At 33.0% G+C, this 26,909-nt stretch overlaps 1 protein-coding gene across 1 annotated transcript in view; it reads left to right on the forward strand.

Annotated features, from left to right (window-relative positions):
- Positions 1-22,243, forward strand: part of LOC130444754 (uncharacterized) — a 46,132-nt gene extending 23,889 nt beyond the window's left edge. Inside the window, exons 2-4 of the mRNA XM_056780035.1 lie at positions 13,561-13,899; positions 15,245-15,374; positions 21,287-22,243. Of these exons, the coding sequence (XP_056636013.1) occupies positions 13,561-13,899; positions 15,245-15,374; positions 21,287-21,479 (662 nt within the window). The 3' untranslated portion in view covers positions 21,480-22,243. The remainder of the gene's footprint in view (positions 1-13,560; positions 13,900-15,244; positions 15,375-21,286) is intronic.
- Positions 22,244-26,909: the final 4,666 nt, after the last annotated feature.

Below are 26,909 nucleotides of genomic sequence, written 5' to 3' on the forward strand. Positions count from 1 at the left end.
ATCCTAAGGGTTTATTTTCAAAATGTCCGCTAAGGTCTAATATTTCTATACTTTTTGAGGGGGTCAACGAGATTAACACCAGCAATATTTCCAGCAGTGACCACAAATTTGCGAATACCGTGGGTTTTGCTTTCTGGAATTGTAATTTTTAAAAAAGTGCCTTCATCAAATACGTATCCTTCTCTAGAAACGGTAGTTCAGACTTCCTGCAGGCTCTTGCAATCCCTATTATCATTGCGACCTAAGGAACAGATTTATTTAATCTTAAATTATAAACATATCGTAAATTAAGTCGTACTTCTGCAAATAGAAACACTCTTTCAACATTCTCCTTCGTCAATATCTCCTTTTTTTGTATGGTATCCTGCTGACTGTCTCTTCAACCAAGACAAAAGCATAATGTACTTCTTGGTATCGACATCAAATCTCAACATTGAATATGTTGTCCATAAAGTAGACGCTTTTATTGTTTTTAAATTTTCAAACAAAGCAAATAGTACCTTTTCAATCATGTTCTTTATGTTTTTTAAAACGCAAACTTCTTGATTTTTTAAGTATTAAACTACCCACTGCAGCATGTGCAGACTTTCTCACTTCAAATGGAATGTCTAATTTCCAATCAGAAGACATTTCAAGTAATTACTTCAGACTTGTTTTGACTTATTTTGAAATATCCTTGTTTGCTTCCATAGAAACAATACTTCAAGATCTGCTTCCATAGTAACAATACTTCTAACACCATTTGATTCCACATTAATATTTTCATTGTAATTGAAGATACTATTAAATGTTATAAAAGCGCGGAAGTAGATAAAACATTGTACGTAAACACGTTATTTGGTATTGGTGTTATCAACTAATTTGTTAACCGAGTGGTCAAAATGTAGCGCCTTTGTAGCTCTAACAAGCCACACTGATTTTTTGCAAATATATTAACAAATTTAAATAAAAGTGTTTATTCAATAACATACAAACACATTTCAAGCTCACATCAAATTGTAGGTAGCCAAAACTTCACTGAAGATGGCAAAATTTACAACGATGTGACTAGTCTCTTTTCGTATTTAACTATTATTTTCACTTAAAATGATTTCTAACAAGCCTGCGACGTACTTGATGTAGTGGCGCGTAACCACTCCATTTGTCAACCACCTATTATTAAGAGCGATGTTGTTCAACAAGCGTAAAATTTGCCAAAACGAGCGGCAGCTAGTTTTGCAAATTACAAGAATTGAACAATATCGCTCTTTTCATACCTAGTTACGTAAATATTCCTTTACTCTACCTTCTACCGAAATTGCCATTCATATTGCAGATTGTTAATTTCTATCGGTTTGCAAAATTTTTCTAAAATTGACACAAATCAAAGTCGTGTTATAATTGAACGCCAAAATATTTGTGTTTCTTGGGTGACGCTATATATTTTGAGATTCAACAAAAATGTTTTTACAGAAGGTGTTTTATAAGTAATGTCGTTTTGTCATCATACAAAAAGATAAGATATTCGAAATATAGATTGTATTCAATGGTTTCAACCCAACGTTCAACAAACTCTTTAGGACTACATGAAAAAAATCGTCGCATTATATTTTCAGCATCTTTGGTTTCAAATTGTTCCCGCGCAAGAATTTTACCATGTATCTGATATTAAATAGTAATCTGACGGTGCAAGTTCCGGACTAAAAAATACTATATATGCTAAGAGTTCAATACCACCAAATGCTTCGATCTTATTCTTCGTAACTTTCGCAGTATCTGGTTTATCACTGTCTTATTATAGAACCCGCTTCTAAATGACGATGTATGGTATCATTAGAGAATCCAATAATCGGCAAGTGATGAGATTTGGTTGGCTTGTTTTTGCTTTTCTTTCGACCTCAATATCCCCCCTTTTCACATATTTTCCTCTGCAGCTAATTTTTATTTCCAATAATTTATTAACATTGTATGAATTTCATATTTATCGCTCTACCTACTGCTTACTGCGCCGACAATAAACAAGAGAAAATGATCAAATGAAAGTAAAGCAATTATTCTCTTCTCTCACATGTTTCATTGAGGCGTAGGAATTTTCATGTATGAAAACCGACATTACTAAAGACACCCCCTCTGCACTTTTCCCAAATAATTGACAACTATATCCGTTGTTTCACCTGACTGCTCTCGAAACTCTAAAATATTAACTTTAACGCCTTAATAAGGTGAAAAATAGCGAATAACAACATGGAATTGTTTTATAGAGATTCATCCATCGGCATAGGGACCAACACATCTTCAATAATAGCCTCATGTTGTTCAATTAAATTAGAAATGTAGTCATTTGTACAAAAGCTGTATTTTCCGTGCACTGTGGGATACACCCATGTGCCTACCGCTATCCAACACTAAAATCTGTGCGGCACTTTTCACACTTCTGATTCATCACTTCTTTGTTTGATGAATGGGTAATTATTTTTCAAATTAGTTTTAAGTTTACGTGCGTGTCGGTATTTTACTTTAATTTTTTGAATATAAAAATGTGGAAAAACTTTTTCATAAGGGTCATGCACTGGACTATGTAATTAAAACAAAATAATGCTGAGCGTTTTACATTCGATCGTGAGGCCCAAATAAATTGCGGCCTACGTAAACAACTGTAAAGCTATATTGTCTTAATAACGTTCAATATATCAGTATTCGTGGAATTGTATGGATTCGCGTGATTTACTTGTTCTCTTCATTTATCGTCTATCCCGTTATTGTATGACATTCACTTGCACACGCTTCTTTTTGAGCCTAATCTCCCCATCTACGCTGCTCTCTTCCGCGTGATTTTAGATATATTTTAGGGTAGACAATAGCTGCTTTCCATTTTCATTCAAACTGATCTGAAACAACCAGTTACGTGAGTATCTCAGATAATAACGTTATTGCTCAGTGAATAAAAGGAACGTCTAAAGTGCGTTAATATTCACAATAACCACATAAAATTCACCATTATCATTGGTGATCCAACCGTCTGTTACTCACAGCAGAAAAAAACGACATTACTAAAATAATACTAGCTTTTACCCGCGGCTTTGCTCGCATCGAATCCATTAAATAAGTATCAGGAATCATTATAATAGAAAAGAACGAACTCTGTAGCTATATTAGAACCTGAGATATAGATCTTTGAATGTAGAAAAATTGCCAAAAACCTACAAAAATCGATAACTCCACATTGAATGTCCGCGCCTAGCTCCTCTCCAACTCAACCGATTTAAGTGTTCAAAAACTCAAAAGAAAGAAGGTGTTTCAGCGAGTGTTCTTAAACCAAAACGAAGTCTCTTATCTTGAATAGAACCAGGGGAAATTGAGGATAGAACGTGTGTATGTGAAAAACTCCCATAAGTAATGTACAGGGGGAAATCGCATTTGAGTATAACTTGAGAATGGTGAAAATTAGATGAAATCCGATGGTTGATGGCTGATCTGTGCATCGATACCTTTCATTGAAAAAAAAAATTAAGCAAATCGGTTGGGTAGAACGCCTGAACGGACTCGGAATGGAAATCATCAATTTTTTTAATGTATAAGATTATTGATAAGATTATTTATCAATAACTGTTTACAACAATTTAGTATTGTATAATTACTTGCTTATTTTGATGACAAGATCTGACAAAGTGATGTCCACAACTTTACTTTCAAAGGCACACGCTTTTAAGCTTGTGAAGATTGCGGGTAAAAACTTAGTTAGGTTTCACTTGTGATACTGGAAAGGAACGTGCATTGAACTGAATTTTGACGTCGCAAGTGAGAATATTCTGATTTTAGGTGTAAATGGAAAGCAGCTAATGATTAAGAAAGTATATAAAAGATTGTAAAAGCAGGACATTTGTGTTATCTTCGATGACGGCGGGACAGACAGTATCAAAGCGAGAAGTGGAAATAATTGTCAAGTACGAAAATAAAACTAGTCACATCGTTGTAAATTTTGTCATCTTTAGTAAACTTTTAGCTACCTACAAGTTGATGTGAGCTTGAAATATGTTTATATGTTATAGAATAAACACTTCTATTTAAATTTGTTAATATATTTGCGAGAAATCAGTGTGGCTTGTTAGAGTTACATAGTTACAGATCTCAAAAATTTTTGTAATTTCATTGCAGTGGAGAATCGAAATCATTGGTCGAGACTTGCGCGTTTTAAAGTGGGTCTTTCACATGTTTAAGCCTCTTAAAAGGTACTTATGCGAATTATTCCGTTAAATTGTTATCGTTAATGTCATTCTTTAATGATCCCAAGGGAGAACTCTGGCTTTGGTTCCTTAACAATGTTGTATCTTTAACGTTTCATGATGGAAGGGGGTTTCATTGCACGTAGCTCATAGAAAAATGCACCATTTAGTGAAAAAAAATTCCTGACAAACATCATTACATTCAAAGTCCAAAAATAAATAAATATTTGCTGAAACATTCTGCAATACAACAGAATAATGTGTCTGATAAAGCAATAAAAACTTTAGTTGTAGTTGTTTACAAACATATATTCCAAATTTGACTTCATTTGAGACTATATAAAAATAATAACTTTTGGACGGAAACCGTCCACAACAATATGATTTCTTCTTATTGTAAAATACACGTTTAAGCATAGAGATAAGATGAACAAAATCAATATAATTGCATCCCGAAAAAATAACCAAACTTCTTACCGAAGGTTGTATTTATTCTTATATAAATTAAAACACTCGCTCTCAACTTCTACTGGCGCCCGTCAGGCGACTAGAAAAATGTTAAAAAACATCAACACAGTTGCCCTGGTGATATGAGTCATCTGAAAGTTACGAAGCGTTTAGTATTGACGTTGTTGGTAACGGTTTTACCACCTGTATTTACGTCATTTCCCCTCATACCGTCATAAATTAAAAATCATTCGTTTGATACCTATTATCACTGTGATTCCGTAGTTGCGTTCAACTTGTTATACACAGCCATAATGAGGAAGAATAGAGATTGTATTTAATTTATATTATAAATAGTCGGATCAATATAGACATTTAAAATAACAAAAATTCCCGGAAAGCCAAATATTGGTGGAGAGCTGGTGTTTACCATTACACATGTGTGCTACAAAAGTTATTCGGGGTCAAAGGTCAAAATTTTAACAAAAAGAGTCCTCAAGCCAAAGATGCAGATCTTGAAACTTCTCTACAAAAATGCTCTTCATGATCAAGAGTTACCATTCTTGAGATAACGCGATTCAATGTAGTCTTCTCGGCGCGATTTTTACCGTGGTTTCCCCGGTAGGCCTACTCCATTAAATGTCATGATAATTTTAGGATAATTTAACGGAGCAAAACCCGTTCTAGATATTACCTTATTATTGATATTGCTATTGATTATTGGGTTAACTATTGTTTTGATTTCTTTGAATATTTTAATCAGATTCATACTTTTGAAAGTCTACTTCAACAGTCATGTCTTCTTCTTCCTCTTGCTGGATGTTCATAAATTGTTCAAATGTGGCACAGTTATTGGTCTCTTCATTAAAAGCACAGGAATCTTCCTCTATTGTACTCAACTGGACATTTAAGTAATACTGACGTTGGCAAATGGTACACGCCGGAGAACACAATAACCGGACTATTTTACAGTCACATTTGGAACTACAAACTTTTTTGCAATTGCAAAAAATTGAGTTGAGTAGTTTTTCTAGAGCAGGTGGGAGTAAATTTTTAATCGGTTACAGAGTATTACCTTTCAATTTCCAACCCCAGTTTCTGGGTTCAGTTGATTGCTTAGCCATGTTTTAACTTGATAGTATACTCGATACAAGTGTTAAATAGCAGATGCCTATGTTGAAGGAAGACGTGATAATTTTACTTGTTTCTTCTTTCGAGTATTTTTTAAAAAATTTGAGTTTCAATATTCGATATATCGATATCGATCAATGCTAGTAACTTTTTTTGCAGCTCCATAAACCGCAAAAAAGCGAATTCCTTCCGTAATTATTGTTTGAGGTGTAGAATCAATTTCTTCAAATGCGATAATAAATAAGAGAAACAAATAATTATTTATACTTGTCTTAAGTGCCTGACGACATTAAATAGCCGTAAATAAGTTTTGTGTGGTTTATGCGGAGTCTTCTTATTGTTCAGTTTCTTTCCTACTCAAAAAAGTTAGGGGCAGGTGAGAAGTAGGTGTTATGTAATTCTCTGGTACTCTTGCTCCATATATCGCGCCAATATTCTTCCATAAGGTTTAACTCAACACAATGTGCGACAGTATGAGTTCAATTAGAAATGTTCGATAGTGTTAATAACTCCTGTAAATATTTTCAATAAATAATTACAATTTATGATAATTTTCTTCAGTATATCTCTTTATGGCGAACGGTGTACAACGATCTAAAAATCTCCTAAACCATAAATTTTACAAAAAGTAAGTACAGTTTCGTTAAAAAGTTGATTGACAAATTCATTTTTGCTATTTTTAGATTTTACAGGTTGTCTCGGTAAAAGTTACGAATTGTTAACCAGTGGGTATGAGCCGCCCCTGGTCTTTAGATAGAATTATTTATTTCGTCAAACGCACTACATGGACATACGTAATCATCCATTAAAAATTCATAATGCTCGAATGTATAATTTACAAAATATACTTAAATATGATTTCGTAACTTTAAAAGCCTATAACTCAGAAACGAGGAGTCACCAACTTACTTATTTATTTATTACAAACATATATCAATTCCATTATCCATTAATAACAAGTTTGTTTGTCATCGGTTTCAGAATGTATTGTGGTTGTCGAAATTTTTGATAAATTCCCATCTTAGATGTAATCCAATTACGTAGTGAAAGCTACTTGAATAGGCTTTAAAATATATAGGTTATTCCATCTGAAGTAAAAAAGAAATTCATGTTTGAATTTGGCCAACGGTGGTAGAAAAAATTCTTAAAGCATTAACAACAATAAAAACATTGTTCGAGGTCAACTGCTTCAAAATAGAACAACGCTTTTTGGCAGTCATGTCACGGCATTGTCTAACAAGAAGGGTAACGCTTGGGGTCGCCTCTGGTTGTGGCTGAACGTAGTGTAGCGCTGCCTCAAATGTACAAATTCGTCTGTGAGATTTATCACTATTACACTAGTTATCACTTCCTTTATTTGGATCATATACAATTTTGATGATAGCAGAATCAGTCACTTCTTTTTTCTCATCATTGTTTAACCACTCAGCAGCGCTGCTAACTCGTTAACAGTTAACGCCCAATTTATTTATTTTTCAAACGATTTTAATGAAGATTACAGAAAATAATTGGGAGTATGAGCCTATAAATATGTATTATGACAACTGTATTAATGAAGCACAAAAAATGTAATATAAGACTTATATGTACAATTTTCAGGTAAGGAACTGTAATTTGCCTCCGGAAATCTTTTATGATATAGAGTTTTCACCTTTTACTACACCATTACCACTTTTTTCCTTTGATTGATATTGAGTGCTTTTCTAGCCACGAATCTACAGCTACCATATGTCGTTTGTAATTATTCACAACATTTGATTGTACAAATGGTATCCGCTCCTTCCTTTGTCGACTAGATGAGTATACTATTGATGAAGGAACTACTGTGTCAAAATCGGAAGTTACTGACACCTTTATTGCTATTCTACTTCAAAATGAATATCTCATTTTTCTCATCAAAACTGTAAACTGTAAACTACCTCTTTCAGACTTTTGGATTTCTTTTGTAGTTTTGAAAGAACACTTTTGAATTTCTTTAATAGTTTCCGTTGATCGCAAACCCAAATTTTAAAAGTGGCTACTGAAGAAGTTGTCGAAATAGACAGCGTGGCTTTCGGTATTTTCTACAACGGATAGAGTCTTAGAAACGACCCTAATTCCTATAGGTTCACCTGCAGCTTCACCACTTTTTTCCACCATACAAGGAGAAATTGTAGCGTTATCCATCGACTCCTCACGTTACCCAAAGTTTGTAGCCAAAACGGGTTTGGCTTTAATAATGATTCATCTATTGATATCTATTTTATATGAGTGGACGAATTTTGAAACTTCTGTCTTCTTTTTTCTTGGCAACTTTTGCATTATCTAAAATATTAAGCATTCAAGATAATCATTCCTACTAAAAGCGTTATCGGTACACCTAAGTCTTCATCGTCGGACTGATAGTCTCTTTCCGTTGGAAGTGAGAAATCCAATAAAGATTTTTTCAACGCAAATGTCGTGCTTATTTTTTTCAGCGGTTGCCTGGCGACTTGTTTCTTCAATGATCATATCGTACACAGCGGACGAGGACTACAATGTGGAGGAACTTTTTTCTAGTTAGACAAAATTATTTTTGGTAATTATACACTTTCACGGTCACCTGGTTCTTTGGCTCTAGAAAATCGAAAAATGGATGGATTTTAATGATCTTGGTCACAAAATTTTACGGCGGATTTATAAAAAAAATTAGTAGAAATAGCTGGAATGAAAATTTCTCATAGTTTTACTGTTTTAAATCGTAAAAAAACGATTTTCAAAATAATCCTTTACAAAAAATTATCTCATTATCAGATAAAGTTCTTATATTTTTTTGTATTCTACATAAATTAATAAACAATTTTAAAAAAATCCAAAAAGAATGATTTTTTCAGTTTTTATAACTTAAAATGAAATCGATGAAAAACAATCAATTTTCGTGAATAGTTTCGTACTATATTCTTCAATGTTAATAGTTTTTGGACCATTAAAAATCGAAAAATAGATAAATTTTATAATTTTGGTCTCAAAATGTTCCATTTTATGACGAATTTATTAAAAACACGGGGGTAGTGGCTGAATTTGCGGTTTTTAATAGTTTTAAACCTTAAATAGTAGAAAAACTTTTTTTTTCAAAATATTCATTTTTTTATGTAAATTGCGAAAAAAATATACGAACTTGATTCCACGACGTTAGAAACAGTTACGAAGGATTATATGTAGAAAGTCATTTTTTTTGCATTTAAAGTCATGAAACTAAAAAATATTTATTTTTTTTAATTTTCGTATTTTTTTTATAAATCCGCCGTAAAATGGAATATTTTGAGATCAAGATCATTAAAATCCATCCATTTTTCGATTTTCTAGAGCCAACCTGACCTAACCTAACCTAACCAAAAAACCAGGCGCCCGCGAAAGTGTATAATTACCATAATTTTTTGCAAAACCGTTTTTTTTTACGATTTAAAACAGTAAAACTATGAGAAATTTTCATTCCAGCTATTTCTACTAATTTTTTTTATAAATCCGCCGTAAAATGGAACATTTTGAGACCAACATCATTAAAATCCATCCATTTTTCGATTTTCTAGAGCCAAAAAACCAGGTGACCGTGAAAGTGTATAATTACCTTATTTTTCTTTTCTTCACACTTTGCGAATAAGTTTACGGTGTTACAGAGCAAAAGGTACATCGTCATCACTACCAAACTGATCATGACTCCAATCCAATCGAATTCAATATGATCAGCAATATCGCAGACATTGGGAACTTCCATATCGCAATCATCAACATCCTCTTCGTCGGTGAGATTGTCAACCGCGAGAGATAAAGCGATTATGTCGGCCTCGATATATGCCGAGTATAAATAAATCACCTCTTCTTCTAACTTCTTGAAAGGGTGTTCGTCTACCACTCGCCCTGCAATTTGTCCACTCGTCCAGTAAAAGACCACTTTCGGGACTTGTTACGTAAACTACTATTTTTCATACTGTACTATAAACTTGACTAAACTAAACTAACTAAACTAAACTGAATTAGTACTTTACTAATTTTAGTTCGAAAAATGGCACTTTACGGTATCCTTGTACTTTACGGTACCAGTCGCAAAACATAGCATATTATTTTCCGAACCTTTCGAAGACTTAATTGGAATAATTTGCCCTACTGCTTCCGCAGTTATCTCAGCAATTTTATTTGAATGATCGGAAAATATTTTTTGTATTTCTAAAAATTCAATGTCTGCCTTTGTTAACAATAAATTGTCAAATATGAAATTTCATATTTGAATATAATTTTACTTTTTATTTAAAACCGAAAACAGTATGAAAAAAACATTATTATGGTACTCGATTAGTTATTCTTGACTCGGCTCCTTCGTCGCCTCGTCCATAAACATTTATCTCGTACCGTACTAAATCACTTCTCGGAATAATAACGTAAATAACTATTAGATGGTAGCCGTAATCGATATGATAGAAATACAGGTGACTCACCCTGTATGGGTTAATTAGATATAAATTTATTTTAATTATTTATCACTTTAATTTTATAATTAAATGATAAGTTTATTTGAGTATAAAAATAACACAACTCGAGCTTATGACGTAAACTAAACCGTGGTTTTTTAACAATTTTTGGTCATTCATTTTTGGGTCAAGACGATAGTCGAAATTTGTTTTGTACAGCTATTCATTACTCACTTGCATTGATTGAAAATATACATAGTTATTTATCAAACCATTTCTAATCACAATATTATAAAAATTAATTTTTGTCTATAATATTCATGTGTATGTATACAGAGTGAGTCGGAGGAGTGCACCAAACTTTAGGAGTGTATTGGAAAAAACTAATATGTTCTTATCCGTTTTTCATTTGTTTCAGTTATAGCATAGTAACAAATTATCATATAAAAATTTTCTTAATTATATATATATATATATATATATATATATATATATATATATATATATATATATATATATATATATATATATATATATATATATATATATACCCTCCGATAAGGAGAGAATATTTATTTTTTTGCAAAATCATTATTTCAATAAGAAAATATTTTCAATTCATTCGAATTCATTTATCAACGCTTGTATACAAATTGTCGACGTTTTTTATCTTGTTTACACAAAAAACATATGTATAATACAGTGATTAGTATTTTAATTTGATATGTATATATTAGCTAATTAATATTCCACATTATTGGATGTTGAAGTTTGTCCCCCAAGACTTAGACAATCAAGTATTCAAACTTCACATATACGAAGTCCAGGGTGTCTAGGAACCTTGAAAACCGGGAAAAAGGCGAGAATTTTGCAAAGCAGGGAAAAACCGGGAATATTCAGTAATTTTGGGTAAGCCAATCGGGCATAGCAAATTGGTGTTGCTATAACTCAAAGACCTTCCGACTGATTATCGCATTATCGAATGAAAACATTAGTTGCTTTCCATTTATACCAAAACTCAGAGTATTCTCACTCAAACGTCATAACTCAGTTCCATGCATGTTCTTATTCAGTCTCACAAGTGAAACCTAACTGAGTTTTTACCAGCTTGCCAGCTTGAGACCGTCTGCTTAAGTGAGTTTTGTGAACTCCGATTGAAAGTAAGATCGAGGACATCACGTTGTCAAATCTTGTCATCAAAATAAGCAAGTAATTATTGATGTAAATAGTGTTATAAATAATATCATTATATTTATGTTGTTTCTTTTGCTGTGATTAACAGACGATTAGATCACGATAATGGTGAATTTTATGGGGTTATTGTGAATATTAACGCACCACATTACACGTTCCATTTATTCACTGAGCAATAACGTCATTATCTGAGTTTTAAGATACATAACTGAGAGTCTCAGATCATTTGAATGTAAACGGAAAGTAGCTAATATATTGCACATCTTTCTTAACTACAATCTTAGGGGCACAAGTATCTATGGTTGCCTAACTAACGCGTTCTGATGTCGCCTGATATCGACAGAGGTTTTGGCATTCCCCTAAAGCTTTTAAGGTGTTATGTTGTTTTTTAAAAAATTCATTTTTAAAGTGAAGCTTAGATTTGGTGCAAGGTTACCTACCAATAAGTTTTAGTTATTTAAGAAGTGTGAAAAAGTTTCAAACATTTGAAACACATAAACAAGCGTTTTTTTCACAAATTCTGTACTTAAAAGAAAAAAATCATAATCGACTATTTAGAAATACATTACGTTTTTAAATTACATTTTTCTGCTATTTAAATAAAATAGTGGTAGAGATCAACTGGAGTCATTTCGGTTTTCCAGTCGCCCTGCATCTGTACCAAAAAATATTTTGTGAATGACTCTTTAATTTTTTTTTAAATTCCTCCAAAATACATAGACTTCTCTCAGAAGAGGCTGTTTTTCTGAGTTTTTTGTCCCACTAGCACTACACTATGTATCTAAATCTTATGCTGGAATAGAAACGATATTCGCCGAGTATCTGTCTATATGGCTAACCCGCAGAAACTGCAGCTATCGTTCTCTGTCATGCCTAACGTCTTAAAGTGGTATTTATCGGGGCAGTGACCTTTCAGAAGACCTAGCACCAGTTCATGTCGTTTCTGGATATCTTGAGATTCTCTTCATACTTCTTAACTGATTAGATTATGAATTTTATGGATTGTCTTAGGCACGGAGTTTTTTTCCAGTAAGACTTCGTCTAATCCTTCAACAATGCATTCATTCAGTTCGTTATTGATGTGACCCCTCACGAGGCCACAGTAGAATCCCAGTTTAAAATATGAAATCGTTGCCTTTTTGGAAAAGCTGTCTGCATTAGGGTTAGTTTATGTTGGTTAGCTAGTACTTTCAGAGTTTGTTTACACTCCCATGCTAATTTGGACATGCGCTCAATATCTTCCTGCACCTTCAAGACCGGTTAGCTATTCGCTCCGAGTGTGACTGCAGCGCCACAATAACAATAAGGTTATGGTACTACTTACTTAAACCTTAACTGCAGCTATCCACCGATTTCGTTGATTTATTTTCCATGTAGCGGTTGAAAATTTATAAAATTTGCACTTACTTTTTCTGCTAGTATTTTTACACTTCACTACACAACAACTCTGGTGAACCATTTTTATTTATCATAATTAAAACAAACAAAAATTTTTAAGGTGTATTTGTTTATAATGTAATGCTCAAAGTGACCACTACAAACGCTTCAGTCGATTTAATTTCCCCTACCATGCCTTCCCTCAGAGCGAATAGGAGGTAAATGTGCTTTCTAACGAGCACACGTTTATTGCTAGCAACGCAGCCTAAAAAATAGTACTATTCCTAGTGGTATAGATAGCTTGCATTTTGCTCTAAAAATTCCCAATCCACCTATTGCTTCGGACCATCTGTATACGAGAGAGAAGCATTTCGAGCTTGCAGAATATCTTGACCCATGACCCATGGTTAGCGATCATTGATTACCACTTGGTAATGGGATATCTATATCAATCATGCCTTGGATAGTTACTGCATCTAGAATCCTTAGGTAACCTTTTAGATTCCTTGATTTTAATTTTTCTGCCTGGATTATCCTGCAGGCGTCACTAAATATCTCTTTTTCACTATAATATAAAGGAGAGGCAGAGTTCCACCCAAGCAGAATAGGTATTATTCCACAAGATTTCAACGGTGGATCCACTTCATAAGTAATCAAATATTTAAAAGTATAGAAATTAATATTAACTGTTAATGTCATTACAAATATTTGATCTGCTTCATCATCATTTATTTTCGCTTATCAGATCATTTATAATTGGAATTTCATATTTTTTTTTGTTTCAGGCTTAGCAATGGCCCAAAACGATCCATACCAAAAACTAAGCGATCACTGGTTCAACAAATGCTTTAATCAAACTCACGATATCAATAATTTTGATAAATTGTATGCAGACGGTGTGGAATTTAAAAGGTATCTAAAATATGCTTTCAAATTCATCCCCGAAGGAGAGAAAGTATTTTGTGATAGAGAACGTTTTATCCTAGAAAACAGAATGAAAGAATTCGCGAAGGATTTGAAGCCTTGTTTAGCACAACAAGAAAAATTTTTGGAAGATTTCCTCAATCGGAGTTTCAAAGAACTCCTTCATTTCTTATGTCATAATGATGGAGAACATATTAAAAGTAAGTATTATAATTTAAAGCTTATTCGAGATATTATTTTTTATATAAAATACTTTTCATGTGTTTCAAAAGGTACTTTTGTATCAATATCAGAATTTTTTATTAAAACTTCTTAAGCTCTTCGATTTATTTTTATTTATAGATTTATATTTATTTGCCTTTTATTTTATCTTGACGTTTCGCTTCTGACTAGAAGCATAATCAAAACACTTATAATTGGAAATAATTAAAAAATGTTATATGAAATCGATAAAATATGAAATAAAATTTTTTTTATTTTAAATTATATTTTAAAAAAAATTCTAAAATTTATAGAAAATGAAAAAACAAAACAAATAAATAAACTTTCTTAAAAACTATTCAAAAGAAACAATGTTAATAAACCGCCTGCTTGGGTCGAATTTTAAAAATCCATTAAATCCAGAGAGGGCCAACCCGCAGCACATCACCAGACCTCATGAGCCAATAACAATTTGTATTCGACACATTTTACATAAGCTTAGACCATATTTAGCTTAAAAATTTTTTATTTGGAGCATAAAATCTCATTGAGTAATTTGTTTTTTAAAAATATTTTAGTTCCAAAGCATAGGTTTGCTAGGAAAATAAATTTAAAATCTGAGAAAATATTGAGAAAACAGAAGCTTGATTGTAATAGAAATAATTAATAGAACTCATGTAGAAAAGGTTAAGCATTATATTTCAAGTGAAATTAATCTGTCAGTCGTAGATATTGTATAGTATTATACTCACATTTAAAGGCATTTATTTAATCAAAACCTTAAAAACTTCATATGTATATATAAATAGTGCTAGTTGAATAATGTAATGTTTTTCTTGTTTCTTTCTACGATTTCTATTCGTCGGTTGACTGTCTCTTACGTTCTTAATTTATTTAAATACCTTATACTACATTTAACTAATCTATATAATTCACCTTATTAACTTAGATGATTTATTCATTCTTCTGTTACTTTTCTATTTCGTTCCGTTCACCACGACTATTTATTATAAACTGAACTAAACTGCACTACAGAAACTCCTTTATATATCACAAAAGAATTCTCAAAAGTTCTAAAACATAAAAAAAACAAATAAATAAATAGACCTTCCTAGAAATTACTCAAATGAAACAATGTAAATAAACCGCCTGTCGAATAAAAAACATCAAACGGATTCCGGGTATTTCCAACGTATATCAAAGGTGCCGCGCTTCTGCCGAATTTTAGAATTCCACTACAATCGGACAGGATCGACTCTAGGATCCATATTGCGTTACAATAATATACCGTTTTTATTGAAATTGCAGTAATAATACTAAACGCTAATCAACGTTTTCTTCCAGCTTTCTACAGTTCAAAAGCAGCTGAATGCCGTACCAAATTATCCAATACTAATTACCCCAATTTAGATAACTGTTTTGCAAAAATTATCAACCCCACATCAAGGGTTCTAATGAAAAAAGACATTTGCAGGTACGTATTTGATTGATTATTTATTTTGTGGGTGATCATTCGAACTCATCACTAAAATGTGTCCATTTTTCCTGTTACGATTTTTTTTTCATTCTCATTTATAAATCAATGGGACAATGAGCCATGGTGAAATATTTCAACAAATCGTTGACACGAACACATTTGGTTAATCACGAGATTAAGCGAGGAGTGCCACATAATAATTCACATCATTGTTGGTTAGTTTATATCTGATAGTGATTCATTTGATTCATTACGTAATTCATTAACAGGGTAGCTCTTTATGAATTACCCCTTTCTTATGATCAATAAAGAAAACACACAGAATTTAAAACCCACGTCAAGATGAGATACGCTCTGTGGGGAGAATGATGAAACTGCAGTTCTTCTATTGTAGAATGCACCCATATGGCAAGCATACGGAAAAAATGTTTCAGGCAAGAAACCTGTAGAAGTAAAGATCTCTTAAAGCTAGCACAGTAACTCTGATAGCCCAACCAATTTATAAGCTGAACTAGATTCTATTTTGGGTAAGACCGCTTCTTCGTTATCAACGGTAAAATATTGGGTGACACAGTTTAAATGAGGCCGAACGACCTGCAAAGCCCAGTATGGCAGTGGTCGACTAAATGAGGTGAGGACTCCAGAAATGTTGAAAAAAATTACAAAACGGTACTGGATGATCCTCGACTGAAAGTGCGCGAGCTAGCAGACATAGTAGGTATGTAAAAAAGCGCGGTGCATCATATATTAACTAAATATTTGGATATGAGAAAGCTGTGCACAAGACGGCTACGGCGTTTGCTCATAATGGAACAAAAACAGCGTTGTGAAGAAGTTTCAAGATGGATCAAATGTGGGTTCATCATTTCACACCCGAATAAAAAGAACAATCAAAACAATGGACTGAAAAGAGTGAGCCGGCTCCAAAGAAGGTAAAGACCATTCCATTTGCAGCCAAGATCATGGGATGCGCGTGGGATAATTTTCAATGACTATCTTGAAAAAGGAAAAACTATCAAAGGCGTGTATTATACGAACTTATTGCAACGTTTGAGCGAAGAAATCAAGCAAAAACGGGTTATTGCAATGGCCAAAATCAAAGAATTAAAGTTTGAATTGCTACCTCATGCACCCTATTCACCAGATTTAGCTCCTTGAACATGACTGGCTAAAAGGAGATTATGTTGGAAAGTGAATACATTTCCAAAATTTTTCCAGGTACATCTGGGACCATCCTCGTATATAAACTAGACTAGACCAACTAAGTTGAAGCAGAAAAAACTTATGCTAGGTAATATTGCATAATGCAATGGCTTCATTCATACATAACAAACATATAAAAGCTCATGACTAATTGTATTTTGATCTTGCTCGAGAATGGATCTCTCCTCAAATTATCCGAAACACATTAGCAAATGAGGCACAGGAAATGCAGGAAGTGAAAAAAATATGGATTGCTATAGCAGTAAAAACTTAGGTTGCATATATTTTCGCCAAACCGGTGACAAATTTGGATGGATCCACTCAAGATTTTCAGTCTGCTACTATAACCAGTTCAGTCAGATCTCGTGTTTGCATTATCTGTCGTTATACATGAATCTTCAACAACGCATTATCTATAAATTTGCTTTCAATCTAAGCTTACTACAAGTTGTATGAGCGATTTAAAAGTGAAATTAGGTCCTTAGATCCTGAAAATATTAGAAAATGTGCAAAAAGTTTGCACAACAAACTTGTTCGTTCAATATCGATTGATTATTTCAAATCTTGTAAAGACTTAAAATCTCATGTAGGTTTGTGCAAAGCATTTCAACAAATGATTTGCGAATAAGATTTTTTCCTAGAATTTTAATTGGTTGGATTTTTGGCTAAGAGACAAAAATTAAGAGTTCTCAATAGAAAATCCACTTCTCAATAAAAAAGACCAAGATCTATTAAAGTCTAACATCAAGTTATTGTCGATTGCGAGAGCATAGTGCAATTGGAGTTGATACGGAGGAACAACTGTAAATTCTGAAATTCTATAGGATATACTGGAACGTTTATAGTTCTTCCAATATCAATAGCAGAAGACAGTTATGCGAAAAACAGTCAATATTTCATAAATATGCGCAGTACGCATACCGAATTAAGAAATGAAAAATAATATTTACTTCCCGTATTTAAAATTCGGTAAACATCTAAAAAACCAACAGTTCACGTGGACTCATCATCTACACTGTTTACCAATGAAAACATCGCATTATAAACATAAATGCAATTCTATTGGCCGAAGCTGTCGGAAAGCGTATGTACACAGTTTCTTCGAAATATTCCTACCAGACAATAAGTGGCGTCGCTTCGTGAGATTAAATTTAATTATGTCTGAAAAATGCCCAATAAACAAAAAATGGCTTACTATTATTGAAGGTCTAAAGTTAGAGAAAATATATTATATTGACCAACTGTGCAAAGAACAGGGTCATTCTCTTCTCTGACTTACTATTGCATATTTATCCTTATAGATCTCGGTGTTCAGTGAATAAGAAACCTTTATATTTAAAAAATTTTCTACTTTTGGTTAAAATATCTAAGCAACAAATTATCGAAATTTAATTTATAAAAGCTTATTTTGAAGATTTTTCAATTCTCTACAATATTGTCCATAGTAACAGTCGAGTCTTGCATAGGTTCAGCGCAAAACGCAAAAAACAAAATTTGTACCGTTTTTGGTGTTTTTATTGTTTAGAAAAATATCGCATAGACAAAAAATGTTTGAATTTTATACACATAATTTTTATTTAACCCCTAGAACACGATGGCGTTGTTTTTTCTAATATTAATTTTTGTAAGTTCCCTGGCCTATGAAGAAAAATATATGAAAAAGGAACTGACTGCTTTCTTCTTCATAATAACAACGTGCCGAGTCACGTCTATTCACTTCGTTACTTACCATTTTTAATAATGTAATGGTACATTGATTTTAGTAAAATAAATTTTTATTAAACCTTGTGTAACAGGCAGCTATGGCAACACACAGACCACCATGCGGTGTCATTTTTTACTTGGTTAATATATTTCTAAATATCTTAAACCCAAAACTGTTATCAGCAAACTCTTAGTAATAGGATGTATTTTGGTAAATTAACGATTTAATTGATATTGTATTTATAATTGTAAATATTTTAGAAATAAATCCACAGGAAAGATGAGCAAGTGTCAGTTTTAGTATGTAGCAACAAATGCTGAATTTGATAAATTAATTAAACGAAAATATTTCTCATTTTATCTTATTTAAGCATTAAAAGTAAATAAGATGAAAGATAATCAAACTTCACTATAATTACATCACAAAACTCAAACAAGATATACAAAATGGGAAACCAAAAGCAAACATTATTTTAACGTTTGATTTTGTTTAATGGAAGTTGTAGTCAAGGCACAAGTTTTAATCTCTTTTTAAGTATATAAAGTAAAAAAAAATTTATAGGTTTTTCCTCATTTTGAATCATAGCAGTAATTTCTATTGTTTCCAAGTTGCATAAGTGGCAGTACTAAAGTTGAAATAAAAAACTAACCAACATATTCTAAACAAATGAAGAGGTCAATTTCTATTATAGCTAATTAATTATATAAGCTTCATACAATTAATCATAATTTCTATTATTGCTCGACGCTCTGCCTACTATGAGCAGAAGAGTTCTATGCGGTGATTTTAACATTGACTAATTATTGTGCCATTCGGAAGTCTCTGGTAAATATTTTAGAGTCATTTCAGCTAAAAATGCACGTGGATTTACCAACTCGAATTACTAAAACAACTTCCTCAATTCTAGATTACATTCCTCAATTCTAGATTACATAATGTTCGACTTCCTACCTTATGATGTGAATCACTTAGTAATTAATTCAGGTCTCTCTGGCTATGAATCTGTTTTTGCCGAATTTGTAATGCCTTGTAAATCTCTTAAGAAACACACCCATTTGGTGAGGATTTTTTCTAAATAAAACTTCACCAAATTTCAAAACGTATGTTTAGCAAATGATTGGATGGATCTTTCTGACGATATTGACTCGAACTTCTCGATAAAGCTATCAGGGGCTTTAATACATTTTTTCGCCCTCGTAAAACTAAACATGGACTATGATAGAAATACGTACTCCATTCAAGAATATGAGATCACTCTTGTATATTGAAAAGTTCACAGACCATCCTCACATACTCAATTATATCAACTATAGATCATTGTAGCGGAAAACTATAAAAAGGATTAAACAAAACCTACAATAATCGCCTCTCGAGAGCTAAAAATTCGTCAAAATAAACTTGAACTTGATAAGTATTTCGTGAACGTTAGTAAGAATATTAGCTCTAAAATATCCCCAAGTTTTAATGCTCTTTCTTTTCTCGTTTTTTCTAAAAGAATCACTGACAGTCTCATCCTTAGACGTGTAAATAGATCTGAGCTAGAGCAAACTATACCAGCACTTAAAACAAGACTTCCTACGACATTGATGGGTTATCCAGCTAAGTTATTTTTGAGTTTTCCAGAAGTGATGATTAACGATTTATGTCATTAAATCAACGAATCCTTTGAAAGGGGGCTTTTTTTTTTCTAAACATGAAATCTTGAAAGCACAACAATTTGGTTTCCTACCTAATAAATTAACTAATGACGCTGTGTTTTCTGCTATTATTGAAATATATACCTCACCTAACTATAAATTTTATACGGTGATTTGTGATTTTGCTAAGGCCTTCGATTGTGTTGATTATGAAATTTGATTAACAAACTAGAGTAATATGGCATCCGAGGTATTCCTTTAAAATGGTTTGAATCTTATCTTGAATGTACGAGCAAAAGGTAAAGTTACAAGTAAATTTGTAGTTGGCAGTGGTGTACTTCAGGGTTTATTTTTGAGTCCAGTTTTTTTTTGATATTTATTAATGATGTGACAGACTCACGAATTAATGATAGATTCACTTTATTTGCGGATGATACAAGTGTAACCAAGAATGATCCAGATATACAAGCTTCACATTCTACCATGGGCAAAGATCTCATTACTATTAAAGCCTAGTCTGATGCGAATGGTCTCTGTTTAAACACTGAGAAAACTTTAGTTTCATCCAACAATCACTTAATACGATCCTCAAATTCGATCAAGTTTCTTGATCTAGATATTGACAGTACCCTTCAATGGTCTGTACACGCAGAAAACGTAGCAAAAAATTATACTCTGCTTGTGTTGCTAATAAATCCGTATCTGAACAGCTCGATTCAACTTACTATTCGTAGTTTGAATCGCATCTTCGGTATGGTTTGCCTTTCTGGGGGTATTGTAGTTTGCACCTCGAATCTATCTTCAAATTACAAAAAAGAGCTATTCGTTATATTTATGGTTCCAGTAGTAGAACGCATTGTGAATTCTGTTTTAAAAAACACAAAATTTTAACTCTCCCTGCTCTTTTAATTTTATAATCTGTTTGGTTCGCATATACTTTCGCAAGAGAGAGACCCATTCATACTTACCCTACTAAAAGAAAGAATTTGGACATTTGCTTAACTATATCCTCTTCTGATCTGGTAAAAAATGCCATCATCTTCAGTGCCAAAAAATTATTCAATCGGCTACCTTCAGAATTAAAAATGGCAAATACATTTAATAAGTTCCGAAGATTGACCAAGGCATTTCTGCTTGAAAGACCTTATTATTATGTGGCAGAATTTTACAATTTACCATAGACTCAAAAGACTGGCATAATCCAATTTAGTATGAAGTAAAATATTATATGTATTATAATCACTATTATTAAGCCAAATTGTTATTTTATATGTTTATATTATCTAATATAAAATTGTGTCGCTTTGTCCATAAAATTTTCTTATGACAATAAAGCTTATCTCTCGCTCTCTTTTTATTTTTAGTGATCTTGGAATAGTAAAGAAATGCTTCGCAGAGGCGTTGGAATTCCAGTGTCCTTCTTTTGGATCCTACAAGAAACTTAATGAAGATTTTTTCAGTTACGTTAGCAAACCATGTTCGGGCTGTGTATTCAATATCAACTCTTTGTTATTTGCGGCATCTTTACTAATCTCGTTAATGTTCAGTAGAAAATAATATTGTTTCTATTGAAAACGAAAATAATTTCTCGGAATACTTGCAGTTGCTGCAACTAAATGTTTATATATTATAAGTATTTCCGTTATCTTACCTCACACTACTGAAAACAACGACTAGTTTGGTGGTAAATTTGAGAATCTGTAACCCCAATAACAAATAATTACAAAATTCCCACCCGTTTCCAATTGATTGCTTTTTAAACAAAACATTTTTTTGTTGTTTAACTTTTTTATTTTTTAAATGAAATATGTTTTAAACTCAGTTTATGATCTCTTTTGGTACAACAATTATAATTGTAGCCAGTCTTGTATTGTTGAAACAAATTATTTTACAATTTTATTAATTACTCAATTGTTTTGTATAAAACAACGATAGGTGGATTATTTACATGGGCGTTAATATTCTCAAATATCAATTTACATGGAAATGTTTTTAAATTTTTTTGTATATATTAATCATTATCAAATCCATAGGGTTTTTAAATATTTCCAAATAATAATAAACACAAATTTTGATATAGTGATAACTATAATATTTTATTTTTTTATATCACATTATTTTCACTGTCTTAAGTTGAACTAGGTTCCTCTTTATGTGAATCAACTTTTTTTAGTATTTTGGTGCAAATTTAGGTATTAACATGTTTTACTCAATATTAAAAAATCAATGTTATGAGAAGTGGTGTAATTAGACCTACATAAAATATTTTATGCTAAAAATAATTGTTACATTTTCCTAAGAAATATATAAGTAGACAGACATTATTAATATTTATTGTGACCTTTTATGAAAGAAAAAACAATTGCTTCTCTTACTATGTACTTAGACAAAAAAATATTTTTGAATAATAGGAGCTATTAGTTTACTAAACATTTATATTAAACCTCCAAAGTTAATAAAATCGTGTTTCAATAAACAGGTGAATATTTGAGGTCATATAAGCAATAATATTATAGAGATTGCAACATTTCACATGCTCTATGATTTTGCAGTATTCTAACATTAAAATTTCTAAAAGGTGACCTCTATAAAAGTTTGTATAAATGTAGTATGTTAATTAGTCTGCAGTAGAGCATAAAAAACTTTTATGATATCAAAATAACGATCGCTCCTTTCTGAACATACTGTTTACTACACACTAACATTGCCTGACACACGTTACAACTACTTTATCTTTTCCAAAAAATTTTGTAGTCTCTGATTGCAATAACTTTGATCAGTTTATCAACTCTGGACTCTAAAGATAATCAATTAGATATGATAAAGAGACTTGTGAAGAGCGTGATGTAAATCAACCCCCCGTCGGCAAAAACATCCCCAATAGATCGCAATTGCAAGGAGAAGCTGTAACTACTGATTAGTTTCGACGTTATTACGTCTCATCAGAGCAGTTTAACAACCCTGCAATTGCGAGCCATTGAGAATGCTGGTATCGACGGGGGGATCGATTGACATCGCGCTCTTCAGAGGAGTTGTAGTTCAAAATTCGTCGAGGCATTGGCCAGGAGGCTAGTTGCTTTCTCGTTTGAAGAACGGCAAAGTGCATTTTCGGAGGTGGATAGCGGAGGTCCTTTCTTTGTCAATGTACCTGCTGCTGCAACTTTCGATTACTTCCTTTAATGAGGGTACTTGAAGGTCTTTCTTCTAGAGATGCTGATGTAACATACCATGGGGTATTTACTGTAGCTCGGAACACTTTGTGTTGAAATGACTGTAGTATTTCTAGGTTGGAATTGCTTGCAGTCCCCCACAGTTGGATGCCATAAGTCCAAATTGAAGTATAGCAGTCTTGTACAACACCAGTTTGTTTTACAAAGTCAGTTCAGATTTACGGCCAATCATCCAATACATTTGTTTAAATTTAATGCCAAGTTGCTTCCCTTTCATAAGTATATGTTTCTGTCAAGTTAAACGTCTGTCAAGATGAATACCCACGTACTTCGTATCAGTTAACTGGGTTAATTGTGTAACATTAATTGTGATTAGTGGACATGGTTCACGTTTCATTGTGTAAGTTATATGAGTGGACTTGACTTCGAATGTGGCAACTTCGGTATGATTGCTCGCTGAAGAAGGAGATATAGATTGGGCCACTTCCTTGAGGAACCACAGCTTTGATCGAATACAATCTTGTGAATTCATCTTGCTGTTTTACCAAAAAATGTCTCTGTGTTAGAAACGATTTTAGGATAGGTTAAAAGTAATGTAGTAACTGTTTTTTAAGTTTATTATATAAGGTTTTAATGCCATACTCTATCAAACTTTTGGCTAACATGTAGGAAAGCTGCTGAGAGGTAGGATTTACTTTCCAAAGCTGAAAATATATTTTTCAGTACTTCATGTACCTGTTCAATAGTGACATGGACAGATCTAAAATCTAACTGGTGGTCTGGATAAATTTGTATATGATATGGTTGATTTCAGCAATGACTCTGATATGGATGAACTTTTCTCTACAGAGCTGGGGTTTTAATTATTTTTAGAAGGGCTTTCTTTCAGAATGTTTTCAATTCATTGCGTGCATGTTCTCGCCTACCACCGCGTGAGGGATAAATAGAAAAAAAAACTGAAATAATGGGAGCAAAAAATGGAATAATGAACCCAAACAGAGTTATATATAGTAATTAATTAGATTTGCTTTGTAGTGGGGGCGGCTAAGGAATCGGTTATATTATTCCCTATAACAGACCATTTGGTTGAGGAACGGGTTCACCAGGTTACAGGAAAGCCGGGAGCACCGACAATCGATGAAGTGGGGTTTCGGAAGGGGATTCACCTTATGGCTATGGGATAAATATCGAGGTAGGCAAGGTAATTTTCCGGAAGATAACTTGGATGTCAGACAATGTAATTGTAAGCTTTATTGTAGTTATAGTAAACTATATGTTTAGTATGAATATGTCCAACAGTTCCATACCATAACTTCCAACTTACATTACTCATACCAGTGGTTTGTTTTCTATTGAAATGATTTATACAATATAGAACATTTAGATGTTGGTTTAAATTATTTAAGATGGATTCTCAAAAACTAGGATACTAGAGGGAAATCATTGTTTGAAAATGTTTAACCCTTATTATTATATACCGAGATTAATTTTTAAAATAAATGTATTTGATCTTTAACTGATTAAATTTTAACTAGAAATCCGTCGTAAATGATTTAAATTTAATTTTATGTAAATGTTTCAGGTATTTCAAATTATTGGCTTAATATTGTGCCTTCATATTGTACATTAATTATGATCAAATAGAACCCAATTTATACAAATAAAATTAATATTGTGTCCTATAAAAAAAGTGATATGAAGCGTCCAATTACTTCTTCTTGCCTTAACTTTAAGGTTAGATGTCAGATTGGGTCTCCGTGTTCTCCTTTATCCTTTATTTTATCATGTTTTTTTGTCTGACAACTATTTCTGCCTTTATTTCGTCCAATTTATCTGGTCATCTATTATCTTCTCGGTATTATTTGCTTTTTTCCTTACCTATAGGAGAAGTTGGGGCAAAGTGGTCACCTTAACAAAGCCTTCCTATAAATATTTTTTTAGTAACTGAGAGAGTATTTTGGATGACTGAAGTCTCTTCTTCCATGATTTAGCTGTTGTTTACCGACATATCCAGTGATTCTAGACCAGAGCTATGAATTTATAGAAGAAAAAGTGAGTTAATGCAAAATATCCGCTTTGCCCTCCCAAAGCTTCCTTGAGAGGACCAAAGACATGGAAGTCGCAGGAAGACAGGTCTGGACTGTATGGAGGGTGTTCCAGTGTCTCCCAACCCAGTTGCTCCAATTTTTGTACTGTCAGGGCTGCCGTATGGGGGCGAGCATTGTCATGGAGGAGAATCACTTTTCTCATTGGAAGGTGTCGTCTTTTGCGGCGATATGCAAGTTTGACCTCAGTCATAATTTTGCAGTAGTACGCCGCATTAATTGTTCTGCGCTCAAGCAAAAAATCAAGGTACAGCAGGCCACAACTGGTCAAAAAAACGGTAGCCAAAACCTTGCCAGCCGATAATCGTGACTTGGCTTTCACTGGTCCGGTTTCTCCTTTCTTCCTCCACTCCATACTCGCTTGTTTCGACTCAGGGGTGTAGTGATGCACCCACGTTTCATCACAGGTGACAATGTGAGAAAGAAATGGGTCTCCTTCTTCCCGAAATCGAGCAAGAAGACGCTCACACACTTGAAAACGATTCAGTTTCTGGTCAACTGTCAGAAGACGAGGAACCCACCTGGCACACACCTTGCGATACCCTAGCTCCTCTGAGAGTATAGAGTAAGTGCTCCCATAACTTATTCCAACCTTAATTGCAATATCCGAAGTTGTTAGACGCCTATCACCTTCAACAAGTTGACGAACACTGTCGATGTTGCCCGCTGTAATGCTGGTGCGGGGTCTGCGGTCATGGCTCTCATTTTCAACACGTTCACGGCCCTCCACGAACTGTTTATGCCAAGCAAACACTCTAGCTCGCGACAGCGTCTTTTCCCCGAACTGTGCAGTCAATCTTCTCAAGATTTCGGCCGGTTTTACACCTTCTGCAGCTAAAAACTTTATAACAATACGTTGCGCAATAGAGGGAGGTACATCCTGCTCGGACATCGTAACGATGGACACTGAGCGAGTCTATGATGATGAGTCACGTGCTTCCCCCACTCCTGACAAACCAACCTAACAGCCAATAACAGCGAAACGTTCTTCCATCACTATTGCGCGCGCAGGTCCAAAAGTCTCGTTTATATTTGATTCACCCTCGTATCAAAGAAAACCTTAAAAGATTGTAGGCTTTTTACTATGAAGCACCACTTATTATTGAAATGAAAGAAAAATAAACATTTCCTCTATAAAAAAAAGAAAGGAACAACTGACATAAACATAAAGATATTCCTAATAAAAATTTAAGAAGGTTATTAACAAACTTTAATTTTTGCGTGCCTCAAAATTTATTTCTACTTTAACTTTTTCTAAAATTTCGTTAATAACAACTACGCTAATGTCTTTCACTTCAGGGAAAACAAAAATATCTCTCGATTGTCTATATTGTCGCAAAAAGGAAACAATAATCTTAGGTTCAGAGGTTTTTTCAATGCTAACTATTTGGGCAAGAAACTTTTTTTTTGTCAATTTGTCAGATGTTAATTCTGTTAATATAAATTCATTACTATTTAGGTTTTTGATGTCAACCTCTTCAATATCGAAATCCTTTGTCTTAGGATAAAATTCTAGATCGCTATCTGTATCACTTGAATTTGCCAACTCAACCAGAATTGAACTGTCTGACGACGTATCTTCATCCGTGTTTGTTCCCTTTTGTATCTTTGTTTTCTTCGTTTTTACCAATATTTTTTTAACCGCTTCTTTTTTGCCTTTTGATATTTTAATTTCTTTTGCAACTTTTAACTCTTCATAATTAGGGGTTGAT

This window comes from Diorhabda sublineata, chromosome 5, assembly GCF_026230105.1.
Source record: "Diorhabda sublineata isolate icDioSubl1.1 chromosome 5, icDioSubl1.1, whole genome shotgun sequence".
NCBI classification, from domain to species: Eukaryota; Metazoa; Arthropoda; class Insecta; order Coleoptera; family Chrysomelidae; genus Diorhabda; species Diorhabda sublineata.